This window comes from Protomyctophum parallelum, assembly GCF_964188405.1.
Source record: "Protomyctophum parallelum genome assembly, chromosome: 4".
In the NCBI taxonomy this organism is placed as follows: Eukaryota; Metazoa; Chordata; class Actinopteri; order Myctophiformes; family Myctophidae; genus Protomyctophum; species Protomyctophum parallelum.
The window spans coordinates 53,727,935-53,746,914 of record NC_139700.1 but is presented as its reverse complement, the minus strand read 5'-3'; the positions used below and the strand labels follow the sequence as shown (position 1 = coordinate 53,746,914).

The window sequence follows — 18,980 nt, the reverse complement described above, 5'->3', positions numbered from 1 at the left end:
TTAGACACGAGTGCCACCATTGGCATGGGGACTGTAATCACTGGCACTAAGTGTGAGAGAGAGGATTTTGATTTTAAAAATAAAATTTGAGTTAATTTAAGTCCCCTCGCATCTGTAATGCAAATTATCTCCTGCACATAACCCTTAATCCTATTCACGCACCCTATACTATTTAGCTTTGTGTACACCTGGGAGCATGTAGCCTACGTGAGCCTACCTCACATGATACCAGGTCGCAAAGATTACGCAATCACACAGTTCTGCCTGGCTCAGAGAACGCAATGGCAAAAAAGCCAATGACGTGTCTGTCATGAAAAACTCTGAACTCTGACTGATTGAATAAGTTGGGGTGGCAGTCTGGGAGATATAGGTCCGGTTATTGCATATAATGAGTATATGATCATTACAATTTCTTGAAAATGCATGTTATGTATGTGGACAATCAAAATGTGTTGGAATAATTACATTTTGATGTGGTGTCATAATTCAACGTAATGTCGATATGTTCCACTGACTAGCAAGAGAATAAAAGCATGGCACTTCATGTCCAAAAGGTGGCCGACTCCCGGTCCAGAGCATCCAGTGGATCGAGGGAATCAGGAAGTGGTGGACCCATACTACCTCCAGAACGAGTTCGCTGCATCCCAGGTGTGTCTGTCAGTGTCATGCATGACCTATGACCCCTACTATAGTTCGGAAGCCAGTGGCTGTGAGTGATTAACCCATTCTGACCGGAGTTAGCATCATGTTATGCTTTAGCTATTGAAAAATAGCAGATCTACAAGCTCATATCGCGCCACCGAGTGGCGCGATACGAGCTTGTAGGTCTGCTATTTTTTGAAAAAATTTAAGAACGACTGACATTTTTAGAACCTGATCTCAGGTCAGAATGGGTTAATCAGACCAATGCGTGTCCAGTGGAAACCTCGTATGAATCTGATCTCAGGTCAGAATGGGTTAAAGGATACACAGTTTCAGGAGCCACTGTATACAATATTATCCTTGTCCACGTACTATAACACGGTACTGTGTGAATTATCGATTAATGCACTCATAGTTAATTGATACGTTTTGATATCTAATCGATCGATTAACCGGTTAGGTGATAAGCAGCGTACATACAAATCTACATTTTGCTGATATACGGAAATAATACAAAAGGCATTATTATATTCCTTCTTAATGAAATATTTATTTGACCATTGACGATACAGGGCCAGGCAATGGCCTCTTTGTATGTGTTCCTCGGCCTCGCGCGCGCACAGACAGCATTACATTCACCAAAAACCACCCAATGATAGAACGCATCATTTTCAATGATGATTTTCAAAATTTCGAGTTCGATTTCGAACTGTTAAGTTTAACGGACTAATTTCTTAACTGCGATTAATCGATTAACGATGAACTATTAACATCCCTACATGGTACAGTACTAGACTGGTACTGGTGCTTGATACAATAATATGGTACTGTTACTCCAATCAGATTCACTCCCAATCTTCCACCGTAGTCTAAAAACTCAGACTCCATCTTAGCCCATATAGCACTTGCACTAGCCTTCACGACCTTACAGGCGTATGCAAAGGCTAAACTTATGTAAATTAGATTACACTGTACAGATATTTTACTCTTAGACAGATGCTTGCTTATTATCTTTCATGACTATTTCTGTGAAAGTGGCATACCACTTTTATACCACTGCTAAATGACTAAATTGTACATAGTATGGTACTAGATCGTGGTGTACACTGGTGCATGGTAATAGAGAACGGTAGTGGTAGTTGAGCATGGTAATTATACTTACGGTAGTATAGTTACATTGTTACCTTGTGAGACTTGTTCAGAATTAGTTTTTACATGACAGCGACGCCTCATGGCTTGACAAAGAATCAAACTGAAATGATAATGAGTAATGACCTGGATGAGGAGTATTTGCTATGCTCTATGTCTGTCTATGTTCTTTCACACACGCAGTAGGGCTGTGTTTGTATCTATTCATCTGAACTCTGCTGTAGTGACTGTAATGAATATGTTTGTTTGAACATGAATCTCTCCTCCAGATGAAGCCAGGCCTCCTGCCTGGCTGTGAGCAGCACTTCAGGGAGCAGGGCTACGACGTCAAGTACCAGAATGGCCGTATGGTGTTGATGAGGCGGACCAGAAGACATGCAAGGACGAGGAGACAGGCTGAACAGGTTGGACGAGTCAATCAATAATCTTCTGATTACACACTTAATCCCTATATACAGTACTAGAGTCTAGAATACTACAGTACTAGTAGATCTGCAGATTTTGCAGAGGTTTCTCCCCAGAATGGCGTTACTACTAGGATACATGTGGTTAACCCGTTCTGACCTGAGATCAGATTCTATAAATGTCTTCTACATCCTGACAGTTTTCTGAAAAAGCCATGTTTCTATGTCAGTCGTTCTTCGATTTTTCAAAAATAGCAGACCTACAAGCTCTTAGCGCGCCACTCGGTGGCGCGCTATGAGCTTTTAGATCTGCTATTTTTCAATAGCTAAAGCATAACATGATGCTAATACCAAAATGGGTTCCCGCGCAAAATGGGTTAAGTTACAGAATAATAATAATAATAATAATTCCGGGCCGCTTCCCTACTTCCCTCACATTTAGTGTGCAGTGGTTCTCAAAACTTGTCATTTCAAGGACCCCCCCCCCTAACTCTGAGAGTGTACAAATGGAACCAAATGGACCCTTACAGGTCTGTAACTCTGAGAGTGTACAAATGGAACCAAATGGACCCTTACAGGTCTGTAACTCTGAGAGTGTACACATGGAACCAAATGGACCTGTATAGGGGTCCATTTGGTTCCATTTGTACACTTTCAGCGTTGCACACCCATACAGAGCCATTTGGAACCCACTCAAGGACACTTTAGAGAAGTGTTTCCAGTGAGCCAACATGCACAATAGCAGCACGCCTGACTAAAGGCCTATTCATAGTCTGGATTTTCGCTGGTAAGGTGACCACCGCTCCGGTGGCGAGTAAAAACAGAGAGAAGGGCTGGAGCGGTGGCGGTGGTTTGCTCTTCACCGCGGCTCGTGACGTCATGTTGTAGTTCGGTGGTCACCCCACCACCGTAAATCCAGACTATGTATGAGCCTTAACACTGACTCTGTTTGACCAGAATGGAACCGAGCCTTCATTAGTATCACCTGTGAAGGAGTGTTTGACCAGAATGGAACAGAGCCTTCATTAGTATCACCTGTGAAGGAGTGTTTGACCAGAATGGAACAGAGCCTTCATTAGTATCACCTGTGAAGGAGTGTTTGACCAGAATGGAACAGAGCCTTCATTAGTATCACCTGTGAAGGAGTGTTTGACCAGAATGGAACAGAGCCTTCATTAGTATCACCTGTGAAGGAAGAAAGGAAGGAGCCCAAGTTCATTCCAAAATGGCGGCTATGCCAGAGAGCCCATTCATAGACAGACTGACCTGTAACTTAGTGTTCAGATCCATGATGCAGTGCATCCTTCCTATAAGTCCTTATACTGTACTCACCACAGATGGCCATTCCCCTGGACCCCGGATCAGCGCTGCAGATTGTCCCCCGGCAGAGGACAGCAGACCGGCCAATCACCTGGACGGGACCGGGATTCGTCAGGGCCCTGGACAGGGCGGGGCTACGGTTCACCGTTGACAACGTACCCAAATCCATTGACTATCAGCTGGTTATTCGCTACGAGCCTGAGGTAATGACCTCACTTACGTAACGCAGAGTATGTGCATAGTCATACATGTACAATATGTTTAGTTTTATAACAAGTGAGCGGTGAGCGGTGGCTCAGGGGTAGAGTGCCTGGATGGTAACCGTAAGGTTGCCAGTTCGAACCCGGGCTCCCCCAGAGTTACTGTCGAAGTGTCCTTGAGCAAGACACTGAACCCCTAATTGCTCCCGATGTGCTAGTTGGTGCCTTGCATGGTTTCCGCTGCCATCGGTGTGTGAATGTGTGTGTGAATGGGTGAATGTAATGCACAATCTATAGCACCTTGAATAAAGGCGCTATATAAATGCACCATTTACCATTTACCATTTACAAGCGTTCTAGTTCTAGGCATTTATAAGAACACAGTTGGCCGTGTTTTGGTGATGGAAGCCAGGGCAGGGAGGGCGACCTTTGTCGCTGTGACTGCCACATGCTTGGGGGCGGCACCTGTCAGCGGGTGGGTGTTGAACAGAAGTACTATGTCCTCCTCCTGGTGGGGCCTCCTCACTGGCAGGTGGGCCAGGGTACAACAGCCGTAGCCTGGGAAGCATTCCTTTTCGGGTTCATGCTCCGGTCGGGAGCGGATGGTATCTTACTAGTAGTCAGTGATTTGTAGTCAAAAACCCTTGATGCGTCGTATGAATCCGACATGTTTCTTCAAGTACGTCTTGGAATAAATTATTTGCTATTTATTTTTATTCCACCTCGTAGCGACTGGCGAGACTAAACAAGGGGGGGACCAAAACAAAGTGACGCCAAAAAAGCCGGAAACCACAAATGGGAATAAAGGTCCGTGCACACTGGACGTGTTTTCCGGAAGAAACGCGCCCAGTGTGCAACCACCTTTAGAGTTTTTATTTTTTATCTGTTCTAGACCGGATCACACAGTGATTTAGAAACAGACCAGGCTTTCCTCCTGGCCAGGTGTAAAGCCTGGTCTGTGGTCACACAAGGTTACAACAGTAAAAACTGGGTAAAAACATTAGAAAACAAAATAGAAAAAGCAGGACTCATGGTGAAAGGACATGCTGCAGTCGGTTCTATAAGTTAACACAACAACAAGACTGCAGTATCTCTCTCGCTCACACAGTGTTCCTTCTCAGTCCCCAGCTGACTGGATGGCCACCATCACCATCATCCGTTTGTCGCCGGGCGACGATGGCTGTCCCGTTGACCCAACAGGAACCACCACTCTCACCCTGCCAGGGAACGCCAGGTTAGAAAGCACCACTCTCACCCTGCCAGGGAATGCCAGGTTAGAATGCACCACTCTCACCCTGCCAGGGAATGCCAGGTTAGAATGCACCACTCTCACCCTGCCAGGGAATGCCAGGTTAGAAAGCACCACTCTCACCCTGCCAGGGAATGCCAGGTTAGAATGCACCACTCTCACCCTGCCAGGGAATGCCAGGTTAGAATGCACCACTCTCACCCTGTCAGGGAATGCCAGGTTAGAAAGCACTACTCTCACCCTGCCAGGGAATGCCAGGTTAGAAAGCACCACTCTCACCCTGCCAGGGAATGCCAGGTTAGAATGCACCACTCTCACCCTGCCAGGGAATGCCAGGTTAGAATGCACCACTCTCACCCTGTCAGGGAACGCCAGGTTAGAAAGCACCACTCTCACCCTGCCAGGGAATGCCAGGTTAGAAAGCACCACTCTCACCCTGCCAGGGAATGCCAGGTTAGAATGAACCACTCTCACCCTGCCAGGGAATGCCAGGTTAGAAAGCACCACTCTCACCCTGCCAGGGAATGCCAGGTTAGAATGCACCACTCTCACCCTGCCAGGGAATGCCAGGTTAGAATGCACCACTCTCACCCTGCCAGGGAATGCCAGGTTAGAATGCACCACTCTCACCCTGCCAGGGAATGCCAGGTTAGAATGCACCACTCTCACCCTGCCAGGGAATGCCAGGTTAGAAAGCACCACTCACCCTGCCAGGGAATGCCAGGTTAGAATGCACCACTCTCACCCTGCCAGGGAATGCCAGGTTAGAATGCACCACTCTCACCCTGTCAGGGAATGCCAGGTTAGAAAGCACCACTCTCACCCTGCCAGGGAATGCCAGGTTAGAAAGCACCACTCTCACCCTGCCAGGGAATGCCAGGTTAGAATGCACCACTCTCACCCTGCCAGGGAATGCCAGGTTAGAAAGCACCACTCTCACCCTGTCAGGGAATGCCAGGTTAGAAAGCACCACTCTCACCCTGCCAGGGAATGCCAGGTTAGAAAGCACCACTCTCACCCTGCCAGGGAATGCCAGGTTAGAATGAACCACTCTCACCCTGCCAGGGAATGCCAGGTTAGAATGCACCACTCTCACCCTGTCAGGGAATGCCAGGTTAGAAAGCACCACTCTCACCCTGTCAGGGAACGCCAGGTTAGAAAGCACCACTCTCACCCTGTCAGGGAACGACAGGTTAGAAAGCACCACTCTCACCCTGTCAGGGAACGCCAGGTTAGAAAGCACCACTCTCACCCTGTCAGGGAACGACAGGTTAGAAATCACCACTCTCACCCTGCCAGGGAATGCCAGGTTAGAAAGCACCACTCTCACCCTGCCAGGGAATGCCAGGTTAGAAAGCACCACTCTCACCCTGTCAGGGAACGACAGGTTAGAAATCACCACTCTCACCCTGCCAGGGAACGCCAGGTTAGAAAGCACCACTCTCACCCTGTCAGGGAACGACAGGTTAGAAAGCACCACTCTCACCCTGTCAGGGAACGCCATCTTAGTCTCTGTCCTGCTTTCATTCAGTGTAAAGTCCATGTTAACGGTCTAATCACGTTTCACTTAATATGGCTTCTCACCTGGCTTTGTATCATTTAATCTCAGAAGGAAGACATGGGGCCCTATTTTTGTCAGTGCCTTAAACCCCCTTAACGCTGCTATAAGCAATAACAAATAAATAATTGTGCTCTAGGGGTGCAGTCCTGGATACAACCGTCTGTCTGAATGCAGGAGGACGCTACTTTGTGGACATCGTGTTCAACAAAGAGCCAAACCTTGACCACAGGTCCAGCTCTCACATCCTGATTGACTCTGTAAGGAATGTTTTTTTTCCTTTTAATTTTGATGAAATGTAGCCAGTTCTAGATGTCAATACTCTTCTGAATTTGACATTACAATAAAAAAACACAATAAACACAATTACAGAATATTAAATTAAATATTGAGGAAAACCCAATCAAGGGCAGTTTCATAAATTACACGTAGCTTGCGGAATTAGTTAAAGGTATATTCAGTGATTTCACTTAATTCAAATATCACTTATTTTTTTGTTTTGTTATGATAATCCTCTCTACTATAGAGTGTGCTGACCATATAAGGAGTTCCTCCCTGTCCCCAGTTAACTCCTGGGGGTCAAAAAACCTTAGGTTTCGTTTTTGACTCTCTATCCTGATTGGACGAAAGGCTGGGTCCCACAGCCAAAAACGAAACCTAAGGTTTTTTGAGTGAAATCACTGAATATACCTTTAATTCAGACATACTCGAGGGGGTTCATGCCATGCTCAAAGGCGCATTCTATACTCAAGGGGTTAACATGCTGAATTTCTATGTGGGTGTATAAGTGTGTGCAAGTCCCACACGTCATTCGCTGATGTGGCAGTCAGCTGACCAATTGGGCGGGCTACTTAAGCGCACTAGCGCTTCCTGCCTTCCTTCTGCATATGGTTCCCGGTTGTTATGTGATGTTTGCTCCCACCACCACCCCATCACCACCGATGGGCTGTGTTATTTATGTCCCCCATGGGGGGGTTCATTGTATATCTATCTCCCTGCTCTTAATGTTTATGTTGCAAGTCTACATTATGCAGACTTGTATTCTCATTCTATAATAAATATTGGTTAAATCTATTCCGTGAGTTGTCTGACTGAACTCCCAAAGTTCACGAGCCATGCTCTCCATACCCATCCTCCTCCTATCCTTTCCTTTCCAGATGGGCCTGATCCCCAGTCTAGAGTCGGTGCAGGACTTCTGTTCTCAGAACGACCTGGACTCGTTCCGGCGGTTCCGTTGTCTGGGCCTGTCGGCCGACCTGGCCGAGCAGAACTCTCTGCCTGACGTGTGTGAGAGCCTGGTGGGCAGCATGTCAGCCCGTATCCACAACGGGGCCGTGGGTGAGTAGTACAGCATGTCAGCCCCTATCCACAACGGGGCCGTGGGTGAGTAGTACAGCATGTCAGCCCCTATCCACAACGGGGCCGTGGGTGAGTAGTACCTACCGAGTAGCCTTTCTTTAGACTGGAGTGGCGGTCCCCAAACCTTTTTGGCCGTGCATGCATCCTCTGTTACCTGGTCCATTTGGGTTTAATTTTACGCTCTCAAGAGTTAAAGATCTAATTCACCTATAGCTAAGACCCGGCCTCTCCCACTTGGACACTTTCCAGCCGGGCTCATTCATTCCAATGTAAATATCATGGATTTTACACATTAAATACTGGTTCATTTTTGGAACCAAATCTCTTCCAAATCCGTCAACAAGGCCTGCCATATGCACTGGAAAAATATGTGTGTGACATTTCTTTTTTAAAACAATGTTTTATCATATAGGAAAACTATTGGTGGAGAGGTTTGTCTAACCCGGTCCCAGAGTAATCTAGTAAGAGAGTGGCGACACTAGCGTTGGCTCCCATTGTATCAATGGAATGTGGAAGTGCTCATTCTATCTCAATGGGATAGTTCCAGCCATATAGGAGCAATGTTTGGAACTATAGCCCATAGGCACCCGCTTTGCGGCGAGATCAAAGCATGTTGCTACTCTCCTACTCTACACTCTGGTCTAACCCATGTTATGCTTAGCTGTGATTTTGTTACCAACTCTCCATCATTTAGCTGGCTGAAAACCACTGCTTTAGTCACTAATTGTTGTTTTTGTTGTTGTGTTTAGTTAAATTGTGTCTAAGTGAGTTTGTGTATTGTCAGCTTGCAGGTGTAACGTGCAGGGCTCACACGGGCCGTCCTGTAGTAAATTCGGGGGTCTGTGTGAGTGTAAGCCCAATGTGATTGGCAGATGCTGCGACACCTGCGCGCCGCTCACCTACGGCTTTGGACCCGACGGCTGCACACGTACGTTACCATGCCTACAGTATATAGTCATATCTGCTATTTATTTACCCTGTTAATGAAAACTAAGACATAAAATGGTCTCAGAGCAGGGGTGGAAATAGTGATCTGTGCTTAACTTGTGACCCAACCATTGATTGATTGATTGATTGATCGAACATTGCATTAACCGTTTGCAGAATGGGTACAGTTCAAGGAAAGTACAGGTGTTCAAGGAGTCACTACCGCTGTCGTTTGGGCTTAAGACATGCTTACATAAGTGTCCTCTATTTTCAATTAATCAGAACATAGATGACATGCAAATATAATATACACTATTTCGATGCAATAAAGAAACGATTAGAAAAAAGGGAAACGTGTACAGTATAGAAATATAGGTGGAGGGACTTTAACTTTTCTAACCATCTTGCTAAATGCCTACATTCATTGTAATTGTATCCAGTGGCGTGCACAGATAGACACTATGGGGTGCTAGAGCACCCCCTGCCCTTTTGGAAATTTTGCTCAGTGCCACCTGGTGGTCACCAGTTTAGGCTCTGAGTGCCATTTCTCCCATTATGAAAAAAGAGAGGGCGTTTAAAAAAAAGTGTAAAAAAAAAAAGAAATTGTAAAAAGAAAAAGAAAAAAAATACGGTTTTGGCACTTAAACAGTGGGGAAAAAAAGTTTTTTTTTTTTTCTTAATTTGTAGTGTGTGGACCATTGATCAAATCTTGATAAAAAAAAAAACGCTTCTACTATATTATTTAGGCCCCCACAATCTAAAGCTTAATGTTTCTATGTCAGTGGTTCTTCGATTAAAAAAAAATAGCAGATCTACAAGCTCGTAGCGCGCCACTCGGTGGCGCGCTACGAGCTTGTAGATCTGCTATTTTTCAATAGCTAAAGCACCAAAATGGGTTCCCGCCCCAAAATGCGCTGCAAAAAGGTGCCCTTTTTTTTCACTTGAGCACCTGCCCCTCTAAATGTCTGTGCACGCCACTGATTGTATCTATTTCTGTGTGCTATCGTGCTCTCCTCCGTCCGTCCGTCCATCCGTCCAGCGTGTGACTGCGACCTGCGCGGCTCCGTGTCGGAGCTGTGTGACCAGGTCAGAGGTCAGTGTCCGTGTCGCAGGGAGGTGGCGGGCCGCCGCTGCGGGCGCTGCCAGCCGGGCTACTGGGGCTTCCCTCTGTGTCGACCCTGCGACTGCAACGGCCAGGCGGAGCTGTGCCACGAGGGGACCGGAGCCTGTCTGAACTGTAGAGGGCACTCCGCTGGGGCCAACTGTGAGAGGTAGACGCTTTATGGATACCTATACTGTACCGCCTGTGTTTCTGTTAACATTTGGTTATAGTAAAATGCTGCATTCGAGGTCTGGAGAGGGCAGTTGTTTTACAGACGGGTAAAAGGGCAGTTGTTTTACAGACGGGTAAAAGGGCAGTTGTTTTACAGACGGGTAAAAGGGCAGTTGTTTTACAGACGGGTAAAAGGGCAGTTGTTTTACAGACGGGTAAAAGGGCAGTTGTTTTACAGACGGGTAAAAGGGCAGTTGTTTTACAGACGGGTAAAAGGGCAGTTGTTTTACAGACGGGTAAAAGGGCAGTTGTTTTACAGACGGGTAAAAGGGCAGTTGTTTTACAGACGGGTAAAAGGGCAAGGGGCTGAGTGAGAAGCCCCCTCTGATGTCTATGTGTGCACGTCCCCCAGCGGTTTTAAAGCCCGGAAGAGACGCCTGCTCTAAGCTTGCATCTTCGTGACGCCAGTGTTGTTTTTGGCAGCAAATTTAGATTTTAGTTTTAGTCAGTCTTGTGGTGGACACTAGATGGAGGTGTCTCACCTCCGAATGGACACTGGTGGTTGGTTATGGGTGCATAGAGGAAGTACCTTACCTGTGTGTTCTTGATGTTGTTTGGAAGTAAAGTACTGAGACTCCCTATACTCCCGTCTGCTCGTCCCTCTTTGGGGTCATGCCTATGTTCCCTCAGCCCTATGTTCCCTCAGCCCTATGTTCCCTCAGCCCTATGTTCCCTCAGCCCTAGTATGTTCTCCCATTTCAAAACAGACCCTATGTTCCCTCAGCCCTATGTTCCCTATGTTCCCCCCTAATAGTATAATAGTGTAATAGTGTAATAAGAGTAATACAGACAGCATTTTTTTTCCCAATGAAATTGCCATTAGATGGTATACTATTTCCCCCCAAAACAGCTCCTCTCGTCTTTTTTTCTCCTCATCTTTTTTCTCGTCTCGTCTTATTTTTCTCGTCTCGTTTCGTCTCGTCTTTTTTTCTCTCATCTCGTCTTTTATTTCTCATCGCATTTTTTTTCTCGTCTCGTCCTTTTTTCTCGTCTCACCACGCATCAAGGAAGCAGGCAGTCTGGGAAGAACCTGTTAAACAAGAGAATACCAGCACTCACGGAACTGTCCTTAAAGGAACTTTATTGTTTCGATTTCCCAGAGTATAATTTTTCAGTTCCTTGTTCCTTGTTCCTTGTATGTAATTGTATGTATATATATATATATATATATATATATATATATATATATATATATATATATATATATATTACCTTCCTTGTCTGGTTAAATGTGGTAATGTGTAAAAAGGCTGAGTCACACTTGTTGTTCACAGCGCACAGTGCCGCACACCTGACAAAAGATATGAAATATTCAGACTGTACATGACCAAGACATCTCCCTTCAGGAAGGGTATGGGTATTTGTGACATGGGGTACCAGAGCTAAAGGAAACCCTATTACTAAAGTATGGCTTTCCCGGTGTATTGTGCAGGAGGCCATCCAACTGGCTTATGCCAGTACAGGGTTTCAGCCTCCTGAAGGCCTTAGGACCCAGGGTGCTGCCATATGCTCTGCTGTGGGCCTCTGCTGGAAGCAGCAGCATCAAATATTTGCGAGGAAAACAAAATGGGTCAAAATGGGCATATTGTTTTACAGCCCAATAAATCGTCTCCCATTGGCCTTCATTGAGTTGATTGATTGACAGCTGACATGACAAGCCTCTGTTACGGGTCTCAGGGCTGCTGAGTACCTCATTAATAAAACTGAACCTGAATAAACGGGGATAAAGACGGAGCAATGAGTGTTCTTTCCACAATGTAACTGAGGGGAACCGGAAGCTGCGCTCCTTATATTGGGACCCCAGAGAACCTGGGCTAGAACAAATGTTCCGTCCTCACTGCATGTTACACTTTGCTAGTGCAATTAATTCACAGTATTAATTGTAAACCTTCATAAAACGAAATTATTAAATAATTAAACAGACTCTTAAAACACATTAAGTTGGGTCACACTCTCCTGGTGCTGCCACACCTTTGTTGATTTACTCAACATTGGGGCTAATTTGGAATAACGTGTTCCTTCCACGCGCTACGTCCAACCAGGGAAACTCCCCCCTGTCAGGTTGTAAAGGAGTGACTTGGACACTCAGGCATGAAGGAAGCATGAGTTCAAGTCCGTTGCTCTCCCCAGGTTGGCGGAGGGTGTGTAGAGCCCAGGATCACATTAGATAATTGACACAGGGGTGAAAAATGGGTTACAAAATCGTGGGATAAAAATTATATAAAAATAAAAAAAAACATTGGGGCTAATATTTGTCAGCCCCAGAGCCTATAGTTCAATCACATTGGAAGTGGCTCGGGAGGCATCCTCTGGTTAGACATAAGGTTGGTGTGGGGTGCGTTAAGACGACCGGATTAAGGTTGGTGAGCGTTAAGGGTTAGGTTAGGTTTAGGTGTGCTGTCCCGTGGGAGGTTAGGTTAGGGTGAGGGTTTGAGATGGTTAACATCGGTAGACAACTTGACTGCATGCGTGTGCGTGCGTTTATCTTGATTTGTGAGTTATCTTGGCACAGTACCAAGGGTGTGTACGCATAACAAAACCATGCTGCTTCTATGCAACGATTGGTATGTGGTAATGTGGTTGACATGCACTGTAGGAGGAGAAGATGAGTTCAGATAATATGTACCAGTGCCACTGTCTGCTATTTTGTTTAAAGCGGCATTACACCTCAAGCAGACTGTAATTATGAAACCTTTTAATTAATTGTCTGGTTTGGGTGTTATTTTGTTCATAAAGTGCATGCTATTCTTGTGAGATCCTCAACACAGGATTTGATATATCAAGGTTCAAGGGTTCAAGGCATTATATGTGGCATAATGCATGGTCCAAGTATATTCCATGTTTGGGATTTCAATAATTGGGTCTTATACAGTAAGTACAGTTGCAGTCCGAGAAAGGGACCCTTAGCTGCAAAGGTGAATGGTGAATTATTGCAGATGGCCTTTCAGAGGACAGTGTTACTTGGGGACATGAGGAGACAGGAAGTTCTACAGGCTAAACCAGTTTTGTTTGTCAACGTAGCTTAAATAGTTGGTGTCAGTTCATTAAGGTGTGTACTCTAGGTTGATGAGACAACTATGCAATGGAAACATACCTGAGATTCAAAACAGATAATTAAGTACATGATGAGTGATTCATGAAGGCATGTCAGGATTTAAAGGAATGTTTCACTGTTCACTGTGTTGTTGTGGAGCATTTGCTATAACAAAGTAGATAGACTAGACCCCATGCAGTAGTGTCATTGCTGTAACTTGGTATCAGTAATGTGTTCTGTTGCTGCAGGGTGAACTAATGTATGGGTAGCATTATTATAGTATAATTGATGCCTTACTGCATTTGGCAGGCCTTGATGCCCGTCTAATGGCTGATTTTACACTTGCTGAAAATAGCCGATCTACAAGGTTGTAGATCTGCTATTTTCAGCACGCAACCAAGTGTTAAATTACTTGTGTCTTTTACTCCACTAGTCCCTTCCTAACATTTTAGTCTAGTTTTTATTTGTTGACAACATCGACAGTATATTTAGTCTTCGTTTTAGTCACCACAGCTTAGTTTCCATTTAGTTTTCGTCAGTGAAAAAAGGTAGTCTACGAGACAATTTCGTCATAGTTTTAGTCGACGAAAACAACACTGCGTGACGCTACTGTCTGGGAGTACTGTGAGAATGCACTAGTTGGGCTGGCATGGTGAGTGGACAGATGGGTGGACCACATTGAGACTTTCAAAGTGGGCTCTGGTCCAGAAAAGCTTTGGAAACCACTGCACTATTATGATGAAACCACTGCACTATTATGATGAAAGGTGTACTACCTTTTTTTTACTTAAACTAAATGGAAACTAAATGAAAACTAAGCTATGGTGACTAAAACTAAGACTAAATATACTGACAATTTCGTCAACAAATAAAAACTACGGTACACTAAAATGTTAGGAAGGGACTAGTGGATAAGAGGTCCAGTATAAGTCATTTTACACTTGGTTCACGACGCGATGTGAGCTTGTAGATCGGCTATTTTCAGCACATGTAAAATCATTACGACAGCATCAAGGCCCGCCAAAATACATTTTAGTTGATTAAATCAACTGTAGATTTTGTCGACTAAAACTAGACTAACACTAAAACATTCCAGGTGACTATAAGATGTGATTTAAACTAAATGAAAACCATTCAAGAGACCATGACCAAAATCTGGTGTCAAAATCGACACTGGCACAATGTCACACTGTACACACTGTCCTTGTATCATATATGTGTCAGTATGAAGCATATTGCAAACACCTTGCCTCCATGCAGGTGTGAGGAGAACTACTATGGTGACCCGGTCTCCAGGGAGGCCTGTGAGCCTTGCCTGTGTCCAGACACCAAAGACAGCGGGCTGTTCTTCGCCAGCTCTTGCGCCAAGAACCCAGGATCAGCCGGTCTGAGCTGTAACTGCCTGCCTGGACACACTGGTAAGAACCTGGATTCACCTAACCTTGCGTCAACCAGACACACTGGTAAGAACCTGGAATCACCTAACCTTGCGTCAACCAGACACACTGGTAAGAACCTGGAATCACCTAACCTCGCGTCACCATGGCTTTTCACCTCGGAGGAAAGCCTGGTCTGTGTTTCTAAATCGCTGTTATAGACCGGATGGTAAAATCTAAAAAAACAAAAACAAAATATCTCTTATTCCCGTTTGTGGTTTCTGGCTTTTTCGGCGTCGCTTTGTTTTTAGTCTCGCCAGTTGATAAAATATGGATAATAACAAACAAACTATTCCAAGAAGTACTTGAAGAAACGTGTCGGATTCATACGCCACATTAATGCCTTTATTGGGCAGGCCCTAAAATTACGATGCCCTTGATCACGGGAATGTGGGGTATACCGGTACTTCTTATTAGTTGTAAAGCGTCTTTGGGTACTCAGAAAAGCGCTATATAAGTTTGAGATATTATTATTTAGTTCTTATTCCGGTTTATTCCTGATGACTACAAATCAGTTACAACAACATGACGTAAGTTAATGTTAATGTTATCATAAACCCCCGAAAATGAGCATAACATAATGCTTAAAAGAACGTTTCAGAAGCACTGATGGTTTCTCCTCTCCGCCTCTCTCTCTCTCTCAGACTCCCACTGTGACAAATGCGTGACTGGTTTCTATGGCAACCTGACGGTACCGGGCGGCGCCGGCTGTGAGGAGTGCCCGTGCAACAACAACATAGATCCCAGCGAGCACGGCGCGTGTGACGGCGTGAGCGGCGAGTGTCTCCGCTGCCTCCACAACACCACTGGGCCTCGCTGCCAGGACTGCATGACTGGCTATTATGGGGACGCTCTGGCTCAAGACTGCAAAGGTATGGATTATGGATGGTGATGCTTCGCTTCGAATTTTATCAACCGATAATAATCACCAGTAGGTTATACTTATCTCTATGCTCGAATGCAATCGAGCCGATTAGGAAACGCGGAAGTGAAATTAGTACTGCCGCCGAAGCGAAAACATTGTGAATCTGAATTACGTGGCCGGTTAAGACTGATATGAGGTTAGGGGACTTACGTGGCCGGTTAAGACTGATATGAGGTTAGCGGACTTACGTGGCCGGTTAAGATTGATATGAGGTTAGGGGACTTACGTGGCCGGTTAAGACTGATATGAGGTTAGGATACTTACGTGGCCGGTTAAGACTGATATGAGGTTAGCGGACTTACGTGGCCGGTTAAGACTGATATGAGGTTAGGGGAATTATGTGGCCGGTTAAGATTGATATGAGGTTAGGGGAGTTACGTGGCCGGTTAAGACTGATATACAATTAGCAATTTAGGCATTTAGCAGACGCTCTTAATCCAGAGCGATTTACATTAAGCAAGAACAAAAAAGCATGAGAATACATCACATAAAAACATTTATCAAGATATGAGGTTAGTGGACTTACGTGGCCGGTTAAGACTGATATGAGGTTAGGGGACTTACGTGGCCGGTTAAGACTGACATGAGGTTAGGGGACTTACGTGGCCGGTTAAGACTGACATGAGGTTAGGGGACTTACGTGGCCGGTTAAGACTGACATGAGGTTAGGGGACTTACGTGGCCGGTTAAGACTGATATGAGGTTAGGGGACTTACGTGGCCGGTGTGTGTGTGTGTGTGTGTGTGTGTGTGTGTGTGTGTGTGTGTGTGTGTGTGTGTGTTTACCAGAGTGCTCCTGTGACCGCCGCGGTACGGAGGTCACCCAGTGCCCCTTGCGGAGCCCATGTTTCTGTGACCCCCAGACGGGACAGTGCCCCTGCAGGTTTGGGGCCGTGGGCGTGCTCTGTGACGAGTGTGACGACGGATACTGGAACATCGCCGGGGCGTCCGGCTGTCAGCCCTGCAACTGTGACCCTACCAACTCTCTCAGCAACATATGTGACAAGGTTTGTTTGTTTGTTTGCCATCAAAAAAGATGTAAAAAAAATGATAAGAGTGCCCGTCACTTCACACGGGTGTGATTTTTTTCTTTTTTTTTTTTACGATTGTTTGGGGCCTTTATTGCATAGTGTACAGTATGGTGACAGGGAATGGGGAGAGAGAGATGGGGAGTGACACGCAGCAAAGGTCGTCAGGATCAGGAGTCGAACCTGCGACACGCTGTCAGGCTGGATTAGCAGCCTATAGCTGCCCAGAACGCTAGGCCGCCTCGGGCCAGGACATCCATATTTTGGGAGTGTCATGAGCAAACATTTTGCATATAACCATTTCTGCAAACAAAAGGCAGATCTACAAGCTCACAACGAATCACTAATGTGACAGGTTCTGGGCTTGTAAATTGGTTATTTTACTATTTGCTGTCTTAGGGCTTCAGCTAAGGCTACAGAAACATACGTATAAAGAAAGGCCAGCCACACTGCAGCCTGTATTGAATTGAAGAACAATTGTCATACCGGAAAATTGTCAAACTGATGTCTTTAGGAGACTGGAGACTGTCCGTGCCGTGCTGAGTTTGGAGGAAAACAGTGTGACGAATGTGGTGAAAATCACTTTGGGAATCCTGACCTGCAGTGTATATGTAAGTGATGACTATTAAAATCAGAATCAATCTTTATTGTCACATCGCATTACAAGTAAGTAAGGTGGGTGAAATTCTTAGTTGTGCAAGGCTAATGATTGCAGTTAAAAGATAGAGATAGGAGAGGAAGTGTAGTGCCCAGGAATACATTAGATAATTGGCACTGGGTGAAAAGAAAAACTGGGTTACAAAATTGTGGGATAAAAATTAAAAAAAAAAAAAAAAAAAAAGATAGAGATAGGAGAGCATAAAGTGCATAATATGACTGATACAGTATGAGTGCATAATAAATAAATAAACATACATGTCATAGACGTACATGTGTAAATATAAAAGGGGAGTCCCTATTAAAACACCAATTCAGTTCAATCTGTGCTGTGTCACCGGACTTTCAGTCTAATTGCTGAAAGTAACTGTATTCTCATTTCTAATTCTCGTGTCTCTGGAATGCACACCAGTACATGTGTGTCCATGAGGGACAGAGTGGCATTCCAACGCACCGACTATGTGGCTTTCACTTGCGAAAAGGACCTGAATTTTTTAATATTTTTCAAATTACCGGTAGTCAGCAAATATTGAATTTGTATTAATGCCCACCGCATGAAATGCGCACACACAGAACAGATTTGCAGTAGGCCAGGTTTTGTCCACTGACATGCGTGTGTAGACATCGTTGACTAAAACTATGACCAAATATATTGTCAATTTCGTCAACAAATAAAAACTAAACTAAAATGTTAAGGAGGATCTAGTGGAGAAGAGAGAACTAAACGATTTTATGCTTGTTTGCATGCTGAAAATAGCAGATCTACATCTTGTAGATCGCCTATTTTCAGCATGCGACCAAGTCTAAAATCAGTCATTAAGATACCATAAAGGCCTGCCAAAATACATTTTAGTCAACTAAATCAATTGTATATTCAGTTGACTAAAATCAATGATCTAGTTGACTATAGATATAGACTAGACTAGACTAACACTAAAACATTTAAAGGTATATTCAGTGATTTCACTCAAAAAACCTTAGGTTTCGTTTTTGGCTGTGGGACCCAGCCTTTCGTCCAATCAGGATAGAGAGTCAAAAACGAAACCTAAGGTTTTTTGACCCCCAGGGGTTAACTGGGGACAGGGAGGAACTCCTTATATGGCCAGCACACTCTATAGTAGGGAGGATTATCACAACAAAACAAAAAAATAAGTGATATTTGAATTAAGTGAAATCACTGAATATACCTTTAAGTTAACTAAAATGTGACTGAAACTAAATGAAAATGTATTCAAATGACTATGACTAAAACCAAATCAAAATTTGCCGTGCAAAATCAAACACTATACCTAGTAGTAACTATTATCTCTCCATCATACTCCCAGCTTGCGACTGCAACCTGGAAGGAACCGAGCGTCCCTCGTGCGACCCCGAGACCGGCGAGTGTCTCTGCCGCGACGGCGTGACGGGCATCTTCTGCGACGAGTGCGCCCCGGGCTACGACTCGGAGTTCCCGGCCTGCGTGCCCTGCCACGCCTGCTCCGCCCTCTGGTCGGGGAACGTCTCGGACGTCCAGCGCGCCGCCCAGAAGATGCAGACGCTGATCCCTCGCTACGGCGACGACGTGGAGCCCGCCTACAGGAAGCGCTGGCGGCGCATGGAGGAGATGCACAACAAGCTGGACTGGATGGTCAACCTGACGGGGAAGTCCCTCCCCAAGATAGACATCGTGGAGAAGTTGTGTCTGAAACTCGGGTACGTTTCATATAAAACGTATCTTTGCCATTTCCTTCCATCTTCAGATTTGTGTTGTATCTGTA

General features: G+C 45.1%; 1 protein-coding gene across 1 annotated transcript in view; it reads left to right on the top strand.

Annotated features, from left to right (window-relative positions):
* lamb4 (laminin, beta 4) overlaps positions 1 to 18,980 on the top strand; it is a 51,887-nt gene that overhangs the window by 25,365 nt on the left and 7,542 nt on the right. The window contains exons 15-27 of the mRNA XM_083763274.1: positions 555 to 648; positions 2,061 to 2,195; positions 3,533 to 3,718; positions 4,837 to 4,949; positions 6,662 to 6,782; positions 7,680 to 7,860; positions 8,666 to 8,809; positions 9,848 to 10,079; positions 14,436 to 14,593; positions 15,256 to 15,483; positions 16,325 to 16,542; positions 17,078 to 17,174; positions 18,546 to 18,915. Of these exons, the coding sequence (XP_083619400.1) occupies positions 555 to 648; positions 2,061 to 2,195; positions 3,533 to 3,718; positions 4,837 to 4,949; positions 6,662 to 6,782; positions 7,680 to 7,860; positions 8,666 to 8,809; positions 9,848 to 10,079; positions 14,436 to 14,593; positions 15,256 to 15,483; positions 16,325 to 16,542; positions 17,078 to 17,174; positions 18,546 to 18,915 (2,277 nt within the window). The remainder of the gene's footprint in view (positions 1 to 554; positions 649 to 2,060; positions 2,196 to 3,532; positions 3,719 to 4,836; positions 4,950 to 6,661; positions 6,783 to 7,679; positions 7,861 to 8,665; positions 8,810 to 9,847; positions 10,080 to 14,435; positions 14,594 to 15,255; positions 15,484 to 16,324; positions 16,543 to 17,077; positions 17,175 to 18,545; positions 18,916 to 18,980) is intronic.